The sequence below is a fragment of the Diceros bicornis genome, chromosome 34, assembly GCF_020826845.1.
Source record: "Diceros bicornis minor isolate mBicDic1 chromosome 34, mDicBic1.mat.cur, whole genome shotgun sequence".
Classification (NCBI taxonomy): domain Eukaryota; kingdom Metazoa; phylum Chordata; class Mammalia; order Perissodactyla; family Rhinocerotidae; genus Diceros; species Diceros bicornis.
Genome location: NC_080773.1, coordinates 38,283,738 through 38,294,479, shown reverse-complemented (window position 1 = coordinate 38,294,479; position 10,742 = coordinate 38,283,738). Strand labels below are relative to the sequence as shown.

The 10,742-nt window shown below is 56.1% G+C and overlaps 1 protein-coding gene across 1 annotated transcript; it reads left to right on the top strand.

Annotated features, from left to right (window-relative positions):
* The first annotated feature begins 7 nt into the window (after nt 1–7).
* Nucleotides 8–10,502, top strand: SLC27A5 (solute carrier family 27 member 5). The gene is made up of 10 exons (XM_058530636.1): nt 8–2,243; nt 2,647–2,856; nt 3,197–3,355; nt 6,577–6,701; nt 7,863–8,057; nt 8,141–8,231; nt 8,860–9,058; nt 9,268–9,365; nt 9,545–9,675; nt 9,758–10,502. The coding sequence occupies exons 1-10, from the start codon at nt 1,556–1,558 to the stop codon at nt 9,932–9,934; spliced, it is 2,073 nt and encodes a 690-aa protein (XP_058386619.1). The 5' UTR covers nt 8–1,555; the 3' UTR covers nt 9,935–10,502.
* Nucleotides 10,503–10,742: the final 240 nt, after the last annotated feature.

The following is a 10,742-nucleotide window of genomic DNA, read 5'->3' as shown; positions in this document are numbered from 1 at the left end:
GGCCACACCCACCGTGGGGTCTGGGACATCGGTGGGGCTAGGCCACTCCCACTGCAGGACTGGTAACGTCCCTGCCCAGCGGAGTCACACCCGCCGCGGTGCCTCGACCACGTTCCTGTTACCAGCCTATGCTTTCCCCTGAGCGCAGGCCCTCCCCCTGCTTCCACCTATTTCTCCAGACCTGACCAGTGGCCCAGGCCGCCTTACTCCTCTCCTCCCGCATACTCAGACCCTCCCGGTGGTGGCGGGCTGTGGCTGGGGATGGTCAGGCCCCGACCCCCTCTGAGAACTGGATCATCTCTAGCCTGAACTGGACGCTCAGATCCTGGGAGCCAGGCACATGATTGTGGCTTGGACTTAGGCTCGCCCCCCCGCCCCCTCCCATTAGTGGGTTAGGGTCTAAGGTTGCTCTTCTGTCCCAGTGTCAGGCTGGGCGAGATCCCTGGCTCCCATCTCCAAGCTGGCCCTCCATCTGGCTCCTAAGGAGGCTCAGGTGGACCCCTCATGGACTGGGGCCGGGCTTTGGGACCCCCGCTCTGTAATAAAGAACTGTGGGCCATGGAGCCCAAACCCGGAAGCTGTGAGCTCCTGGACCTGTGTGTTCCTCACCATCACAGGCTGGCTGTGGGCGTCGGGTCCGCACCCCCGTCCCTGGGCAGCACCCCGCCCCCACCCTGGGCTCCTCTGGGCAGCACCCCACCCCCACCCCGGGCTCCTTTGAGCAGGGACGATCTGCTTCATCTCATGCCTCTGTTTTCTGGTTGGGAATGGGGTGCACATATGACTGGTGCTTGACCTTCCTAGAGCCCTCGGTCCTGTGGGGAGGGGTACAGGCCAGCTCCATCTGAGGTGGGTGTCTGAGAGGGAGGCCATGTGTGGGCACCCCTTGGCCACAATCCCAGCTGCTGCTAAGATGCAGATTTCGAGGCCCTTCTCCTGAGTCTTCCAGCCAGACTCGCAAGGCCATTTGGACTTCAAACTTCCCCTCCCCTTTCTAGTGGGCGTGATGGTTGAGCACTTTACTTTTGGGGGGCCCAGAGGGTCTTTGAGGAGAAGCTGCCATGAAGGTATCTGAGCCTCAGGATACCTGCCCTAGCTGGCAAGTAGGGGACTGGGGGATGGGGGGAGTGGCAGCTGGACCCTTGGGCTGCCCACTGGGTGGCTGGCCAGCCAGTGTCTTGGACCCGGCGACAGGAGTGCTTGCAGCAGATTTCCCTTGCTATCCTGCTGGTTTTCCATTTGGCATGATTGGAACGTCAGTTTGCTGAAAGCAGGGATTTCTGCCTGTTTCCCAAGTGCCTGGCCCACAGCCAGTGGCGGCAGAGGCCAAGGGGCCGGAGCCACGCAGAGAACCAGGCAGAGTGAAACACACAGGTGGGGTTAAGAAGGGCTAGGGGCGGAGTCCTGGGGCCGGAGCACCACTGTCAAGAGCCCCTGGCCACCCCGGGCGGTCAGGGCTGATAGGCTGCCTTGGGAGGCCAGAGATTGAGGCCAAGTCACCCGAGGGAAGAGGTGAGCATTCCGTGGACGTTTCTCTGAGGACGAAGCAGGTGCAATGGACGTCAGGCTGCGACTGGCCTTCTTGCTGTTGCTGCTGTTCCTGCTTCCATGCCTGGGGCAGCCAGTATGGCCTTCAGCCGTGGCCCTGGCACTGCGCTGGCTCCTAGGGGACTCCACCTGCTGTGTGCTCCTTGGCCTGGCCCTGCTGGCTTGGCCCTGGCTTGGCCCCCAGATGCCCCATTGGCTGAGTCTGGGGACCGCGGCCCTCACACTGGCCTTGCTGCCCGCACAGCTGCCTCCCGGGCTGCGCTGGCTGCCCACCGATGTGGCCTTTATCATCAGGATCCTCCGCCTGAGCCTGGACACCAGGGTGCGCTTGAACCGCCGGCCGCCCGACACCTTCGTGGATGCCTTTGAGCGGCGGGCACGAGCACAGCCAGGCCGTGTGGCCTTGGTGTGGACAGGGCCGGGGGGCCGCTCGGTCACCTTCGGGGAGCTGGATTCCCAAGCCTGCCGTGCGGCGTGGGCCCTGAAGGCCGAGCTCGGCAGCTCCGAGGACCTGCGTGCCCAGGAGCCTGTTGCCTTCCTTGTGCTGCCCTCCCAGGCCATTCCTGCCCTGGGTCTGTGGCTGGGCCTGGCCAAGCTGGGCTTCCCGGTGGCCTGGATCAATCCGCACGGCAGGGGGGCACCCCTGGTGCACTCGGTGCTGAGCTCTGGGGCTCGGGTGCTGGTGGTGGACCCAGGTGAGAACCCCAGTTGCCGGCGGGGGATGGAAGGGGCTGGGGACAGGAGCAGGGGATGGACGTAGAGGATTACTGGTCCCAGGGTCCTGGCAGGGGGCTGGGCAAGGAGCTCCTTACTCCCACTCACCCCCACAGGCAATTAGAGGCAACACTTAATTGCTGGAAAGTAATTCTGAGGGCACCAGCATTTTTTGTTTTGTCTTTCACCATGGCCATTTCATTCCTTCTTGCCAAAAATACTAACTTTGAGTTCTTGACAGAGGAACGGAGCTTTTCTCTGCTGGCTGCTTCCTCTGTGGCTGGCCTTGGGCTCCTCTCCTCCGTCGCTGGGTCTCGGGTTAGCCCGCCTTGTGACCTCGAAGGTGGGCCCTGCCTCAGTTTCTCCTCTGACCCATCCCTGCAGACCTCCGGGAGAACCTGGAGGAGGTCCTTCCCAGGCTGCAGGCAGAGAATATCCGCTGCCTCTACCTCAGCTGCTCCTCCCCCACGGGGGGCCTGGGGGCTCTGGGGGCCGCGCTTGAGGAGGCACCGCCAGACCCCGTGCCCGCTGACCTGCGTGCTGAGATCACACCACGAAGCCCTGCCGTGTTCATCTACACCTCGGGGACTACCGGTGAGGGCGCCTGGCAGCCCTAGACCTCTGAACTCTCATGCTGACCTGACCCCAAGCCTGACCTGTGCCTCAAACTTGACCTCTGAAACCCTGCCTTTTGATTGTGACACCTGACCTGAATTCTGACCCCCAATGTGAATCCTGCCTGTGCCCAGTAAACAGCACCGAAACCCTCACTGATTCCAAATCCAATTTGTCCTTCTGAACCCACCCACAAATCCCCATACTTGACCACCTTCTGAGAGCCTCAAACCCCAACCGTGGAGACCCACCCCTGCATGCTGACCCCTCTTGTGCTGTCCTCTCACCACCCCACCCTTCCCACTCTTTTGTCCTCTAGGGCTCCCAAAGCCAGCCATCCTCACACATGAGCGGCTGCTGCAGATGTGCAGAATGCTGTCCTTGTCTGGGGTTAGAGATGACGATGTTGTGTACACAGTCTTGCCTCTGTACCACGTGATGGGGCTTGTCGTTGGGGTCCTCGGCTGCCTGGAGCTCGGTAAGCCCTTCCCTAAGGACCCCTCCAATCCACGGGACCTCCAGACTGGATGTCAGAGTGGGGCTGTCAGGGTGACAAGGTCCCATAGGTTACCCAGCACCCTGGGAACTTTGCTTTGACAAGGGACACACAGTAGCGAGCCCCAGGGCTACCTGGACAGAGGCTTGGACACCCAGATGGTCCCTAATGGCTGTGCTGTGGTCAGGAGATGACAAGCGCTGACATGAGTGCTGTTCACTCTTATCAACTCTCATTTGAGGAGGAGCCAGTGAGGGAACGCTCACCAAGCATTCCATCGGGCTGCCTCCCTGGACACCTGACTAGGAATGCAGACCGACCTCTCCACAGTCTGTTTTGTTTTTTTTAAAATTTTATCATGAAAATTGTGAAACATAAAAATTTATAAATTTTTCTACATGAAGTCTCATGTACCCATCACCCAGCTTCAGCCACCCATCAAGTGTTTTGCTGTCCTGTTTCATTTGTCACCTCCCCCCTGCTTCCGCTTGTCTCTTTTACGCTCAGATCTCATTAGAAATTTTTTTTATCATGGACAATTTCAGACATACAAAAAAGAAGAGCAAATAGTTTGATGATATCTCACATATCCTCACCCAGCCTCAACAACTGTTAATGTGTTGCCAATTTCATTTCTTTCTGGATTATTTTAGAGCAAATCCTAGACACTGCATCTTTTGGCTTGTAAATATTGCAGTATGTATTTCTAACATATAAGGACTTAAAAACCTGTAGGGCCAGCCCCGTGGCTTAGCGGTTAAATGTGCACGCTCCACTGCTGGTGGCCCGGGTTCAGATCCCGGGCGCGCAACTATGCACCGCTTCTCCGGCCATGCTGAGGCCGCGTCCCACATACAGCAACTAGAAGGATGTGCAACTATGACATACAACTGTCTACTGGGGCTTTGGTGGGAAAAAAAAAAAAAAAGGAGGATTGGCAATAGATGTTAGCTTGGGGCTGATCTTCCTCAGGAAAAAAAAAAAACCTGTAAGCCATAGTGATTATCACATCTCATTAAATTAACAGTAACTCTTTTTTTTTTTTTTTTTGTGAGGAATATCAGCCCTGAGCTAACATCCATGCCAATCCTCCTCTTTTTGCTGAGAAAGACTGGCCCTGGGCTAACATCCGTGCCCATCTTCCTCCACTTTATATGGGACACCACCACAGCATGGCCTGACAAGTGGTGCCTCGGTGCGCACCCGGGATCCAAACCCAGGCCACCAACAGCAGAGCGCGCACACTTAACCTCTACACCACGGGGCAGGCCCCAACAGTAACTCTTTAATATCATCTGCTGCACACTTCATGTTGAAATTTCCCCAGTTGTCTAATTGTCTTTTTACAGTTAAAGTATCCTCATTGTACTTGCTTGTTTTGTCTGTGCTCCTCTTTCCCCCGCACTCCATTAGACTGGAAATTCCCTTAGAGATGTTGTTAGATTCCGTTCAGTTATTCTTGAATTGTGCATTGTGCTTCCTAATTCCTCACACTGGAGGCAGCTCATAACTGTTATCCTACCTCAGAGACGCTAAGATGAATTGAGGAGCTTTAATAAGAAAACTCCCTATCAACCTTCCCCTTGGTTTTACCAGCTCTTGAAGACCTTTCCTGAATCAGGCATTTCATTAGGGGTTGCAAACAAAGCTGTCGCTTTCAAGGACCGGCATCCATTTTCACAGAGACAGCTTTATCTTTTACCTCTCTGCCAAAAATATAGCCTCAAAGAAGACACACACTTGCTGCCTCACCAAGCACATGAGCAGTTATCCCCTGGGTGCAAGGATGTTGATATTTGGCTTGCAGGGCTTTGTTGAGGATTAGGGCTGAGGTAGGGAGAGTGCCTTCCACAGAGCCAGCTCCAGAGGAGGTGATCAGAAAAGGAAGGATCACTCTCCTGGAGTAATGTAGTGGCCCCTAAAATTTATTAATCCATGTGTCCATCCTTCAAAACATCTATACATCCATCCATCCATTTGTCAACTGAAATAAAGAGTCTGGGTAAAGGTTAATTAAAAGAGTCCATTTGATAATCAAGGTGAGGAATTCAAATCCCAGGAAACAGTCCAACAGAGTATTCTGAGGAACTGCTCCAAGGTGTGTGAGTTTAAGTGCAGCTTATGTCTCTTTCACAAAATAGTGCACATGTAGGGAAGAGGAAAAGAAAAGAAACTTACAGCTAGATTTCATATATATCAAAAAGGGATATGGGGGCCGGCCTGGTGGCGCAAGCAGTTAAGTGTGCGCGCTCTGCTGCAGCGGCCTGGGGTTCGCCGGTTTGGATCCCAGGCACGCACCAACGCACCGCTTGGCAGGCCATGCTGAGGCGGCGTCCCATATAAAGTGGAGGAAGATGGGCACGGATGTTAGCCCAGGGCCAGTCTTCCTCAGCAAAAAAAGAGGAGGATTGGTAGATGTTAGCACAGGGCTGATCTTCCTCACAAAAAAAAAAAAGGGATATGATACATCTGCTTTTTCTCTGAGTTAAACGTTAAAATTCTTGCTTATGTTTAAGCAAGAATTCCTTGGTTATATATCAAACGAGTTCAGAGATGCTGACATTATCTACGTGTGGAGGGAGGCAAAAACCAGGGTTGTTAATTATTCCCTCAATCTCCAAGAAATGCAACTGTGGATGTAGGAGCGAGTACCCTTTATCCTTTCCTGTTGCTGATGTCTCCAGCTGGTGTCTTCAGTCATGAGACGAGGGGTTGCAAGGTCATTTGACACAGGCTGAAGATGGCCAGCATGGCTGCTTCACAGGACAGTGTAGATTTTTATTGTACTGACTTAAAGCCTATGCAGTTTGCTTGCTAGTTTGGCTGTTAGACCAGGGAGAAGGGGTCCTAAAAATCTGTCCACACATCCATCCATTCATCCACTTTTCTATCACCCACCTATCCATCTGCCCAGCTAGACATTCATAAAACATTTATCATAATCAAGAATGATTAATATTCACAGCCCTCGTTTAGCAGTGCTCACTTTGTACCAGGCACCGAGCTTTCCACACATTCTGGAGACAAGATTTGACCCCAGATCCACCTATGCTCTTCTCAGGGGGGCAGTCCTGGCTGGGCTAGGGACACAGAGATGAGCCCAGTATCACCCTGTGCTTCGGGGGCCACCGTCAGGTGATCAAAGCAGCTTCTCCATAGGTTTGGAAGCATGACCTAAAACCCTTTCCTCTCTTCCCTCCCAGGAGTGACCTGTGTCCTGGCCCCTAAGTTCTCTGCCTCTGGCTTCTGGGACGACTGCCGGCAGCATGGTGTGACTGTGATCCATTATGTGGGCGAGGTCCTGCGGTACCTGTGTAACACTCCCCAGGTGAGGTGGTAAGATTAGGGCTCCATGGTGAACACCCCAGGTATGAAATCCCAGACATCATCCCAGGTAAAGGTCTCAGGTAGACTCAGGTACAGGACTCAGGCAAGAGCCACAGATTATGAGTCCCACACAAGGTTTCCAATCATGGCTCCTTTGACGATCAGCTGTACTACCTTGGGCAGGAGATTTCACCTCCCTCAGCCACAGTGTCCTCATTTGGAAAACAGGGGTACTAGCTCAGGGGGTGCTGTGAGAATTAAACACGTAAAGTGCCTACAACAGGGTATGGCTCAGGGCAAACTCACTAGTTGTGAGCAGACCTCATCCTTACAGAGCAATGAGGTGTGGACCCCTGGTGACTATATCCAGGCAAGGTCCCCATGTATTCCTCCAGATAAGGCCTCTAGGTAACCCCTCAGGGAAAAGCTCCAGGTAACTACCCCCAAGTAGGCCCCCAGGTAACTCCCCAAGATGAAGCTTCAAGTCACTCCCCAGGTTACCTCCAGGTAAAGGCCCCTAGTAACCCCTCCAGATAGGGCCTCCAGGTAACCCCCCCAGGTAAAAGTTTCACGTATTTACCCCTATATAAGACCCCAGATATTTCCCCTCGGTAAGACCCCAGATGAGGCCTCCAGTCACCCTTAGGTATCCCTCCAGATAAGGCCCCCAGGTAACTCCCCTGCAGGTAACCCTCCCAATACAGACTCTAGGTAACTACTCTCAAATAAGAACCTCGGGTAGGGGCCGGCCCCGTGGCTTAGCGGTTAAGTACGCGCAATCCGCTACTGGCAGCCTGGGTTCGGATCTCGGGTGCGCACCGATGCACCGCTTATCTGGCCATGCTGAGGCAGCGTCCCACATACAGCAACTAGAAGGATGTGCAACTATGACACAGAACTATCTACTGGGGATTTGGGGGAAAAAAAGGAGGAGGATTGGCAATAGATGTTAGCTCAGGGCTGGTCTTCCTCAGCAAAAAGAGGAGGATTGGTATGGATGTTAGCTCAGGGCCGATCTTCCTCACAAAAAAAAAAAAAGAACCTCGGGTAGATCCCCTAGGTATAGGCCCCCCTCACCTCGCAGGTAACTCCTCAGGTAAGGACCCAAGATAGCCCCCCCAGGTAAGGGTTTCTCCTCACCTTTCTTGGGATGTACCTGCAGCAACCAGAGGACCGGACACACACAGTCCGCCTGGCCATGGGCAATGGACTCCAGGCAGATGTGTGGGAGACCTTCCAGCAGCGCTTTGGCCCCATTCGGATCGTGGAAGCCTACGGCTCCACAGAAGGCAACATTGGCTTCCTCAACTATCCAGGGCGCTGTGGGGCCCTGGGCAAGACAAGCTGCCTCCTTCGAGTGAGTGGGTTGGGTGTGACAGTGGCCCTGACTGAGGCTGAGCCCACAGGACCTCTGCTAACACCTCCCCACCCTCCATTCAGATGCTGTCCCCCTTCGAGCTGGTACAGTTCAACGTGGAGGCCGAGGAGCCCGTGAGGGACAGTGGCGGCTTCTGCATCCCTGTGGGGCCAGGTTTGGTGGTTGGAGAACCTTCCCTGGGTGTGGGAAGTGGGGAGGACCCTCAGTTTCCTCTCTGGTAGACACGTGGCCCAAAGCCTTGAAGTCGGTGCCCAGTGGTGGTGTCTGCAGCCCTCACCCATACCCTGAGTCCCCGTCTATCTGATCACCGCCTGGGACCCTCAGCTTCTCAGCTCTGCCCAGCTCCCCTGCCTCCATCTCTTGCTCTGCTGGGTCTCGGGGTGTCCATTTTCTCCAGCTTTCTGTGGAAGCCACGTCCTCCCAGGCATCAGTCTCTTGTCCTGTACCTTCTAGGGTCTTCTTTCCTGGGGCCTTGCAAGGTACTGGGCATCTCTCCTTCCACCACCATGTCTGTGTCCCTCGTGCATCCCTGTTATCCTTTCCCTATTTCTAGGGGCTCCCCGCTGCCACCTTCTCTCCTGTCTCTCATTTTCTGTCTCCCTGCCTCTGTCTCCCATTTCTGGGTCTCCCTGTCTCTATCTCGGGGTCTCTCTGCCTCTTCTCTGGCAGGTTGCGGGGGGGATGAAGAGTCCACCATTGTTGGAACTCTCCGGCCGGCGGCTGGTGGGCTCCTGAGGTTGTTGTCCGTGGTTAATACCCCAGCTCCTGCTCCTGCCCCCAGGGGAGGCGGGGCTCCTGCTGTCCCAGGTGCTAGGCCGCCAGCCTTTCCTGGGCTACCGTGGGCCCCGCGAGCAGACGGAACGGAAGTTGGTGCGGAACGTGCGGCGCCGGAACGACATCTACTATAATACGGGGGACGTGCTGGCCATGGACCGCGAAGGCTTCCTCTACTTCCGTGACCGCCTCGGGGACACCTTCCGGTCCGGGGCGGAGCTGGGAGGCGGGACCCCCGGGCTTCCTGATCCTGGAGGGAGCCAGGGTGGAGAGGCGGGACTCCCGGATTCCAGAGGGAGTGGGGTTTCTGGATCCTGAAGGGGGCGGAGCTGGACAGTGCGGACTCTAAGATCCCGCGGGAGGCGGGGCTTCTCGCCGGGGGCGTGGCCGCTAGCGCCGGGCTCCAATCCCGCAGGTGGAAGGGCGAGAACGTGTCCACGCGGGAGGTGGAAGGTGTGTTGTCTCTTGTGGACTTCCTGCAGGTGGTGAACGTCTACGGTGTGTCTGTGCCAGGTGCGGAGGGTTCACCTCATTTTAGACCTCCAGCAGCCTTATGGGTGGAGGGTTGCTACCCATTTCACAGGTCGGGGCGCCGCTGGGGCACAGCCAGTGAGCAGAGCTGGGCCAGGCAAGAGGGTCAGCCATGGGCCCTGTGAGGTAGGTCAGCCGAGAGTGACCGCTGTGTTTTCCAGGGTGTGAGGGCAAAGTGGGCATGGCTGCTGTGCAGCTGGCCCCCCGCCAGACCTTCGATGGGCAGAGGCTGTACCAGCACATCCGCACCTGGCTCCCTGCCTACGCTGCCCCCCATTTCATCCGTATCCAGGTGAGCTCAGGGGGGCAGGTGTAGGTGGGTGGGAGAGGGAGACCGAGGCCGGGGAAGTCACCGTTGGTCACTGCCCCTGCAGGACACCCTAGAGATCACGAGCACATTCAAACTGGTGAAGTCCCGGTTGGTACGTGAAGGCTTCAATGTGGGCATCATTGCTGACCCCCTGTTCGTGCTGGACAACCAGGCCCAGGCCTTCCGGCCGCTGACGCGGGACACGTACCAGGCTGTGTGCGACGGAACCTGGAGACTCTAACTAGCCATTCCACATCTGGACATCCGAAGGGGCAGAGCCCAACGCTGACCACCAGCCACACCTGCAGTGTCACCTCCACCCCAGCCCTGCATGGGGTCTCATCCCCAGCTGCACAGGGTGGGACGACACTGAGTCCAGAAGCAGAGTGAGAATAAACTTGGATGTACACAGATGTCTGGGGCAATGGAGAAACAAGGGAGGAGTGCAGGGCCCAGTGCCCTCCAGGAACCTTACTTCAGGGTCCTCCCTGCCTCCTCACCAAGGGCCTAGCCTCAAGGAGTCCCCTGTCTGGGCAAGGCTACGGGTGTGGGAGGAGCCAGCAGCCTCCCAGCCCCTGCAGGGTGGAGAGATGAGAGCGCTGACTCCATCTGTGGGATCTTTGTGGCCTGACAGGGCGGGTCTGGGCTGGCGGATGTGGATGTGGTCTGGAGGATGCAGGGAGAAGTGCTATGATGGGCGATCTGACAAGGGCCGGAGAGTGTTGGACTGAGGCAAGAAGACTGAACAGGAAGTAATTGGGAGAGGAGCGTTCCTGGCACAGTGCACGTGCAAACGCCCTGGGGCAAGTGGGGGCCCTGGGGCAAGTGGGGGTAGGGGGAGCGGGTGAAGAAGCCTCTGGAAAATGGAGTCCGCAGTGTCTTAGGGGCCAGAAGTGCCCTCCGGGGCATCCTGGGAGTTGTAGGCAGGGGCGTGCAGGCGCTGGTTTTTGTGCATTGTAGGTTGCATTGTGTAAGGGGCTTTAAATGCTGCCTAAACATTGTGAGAACTGGAGACAGGGCAGGAAGAAAGCACTTAGGGGAACCCTGAG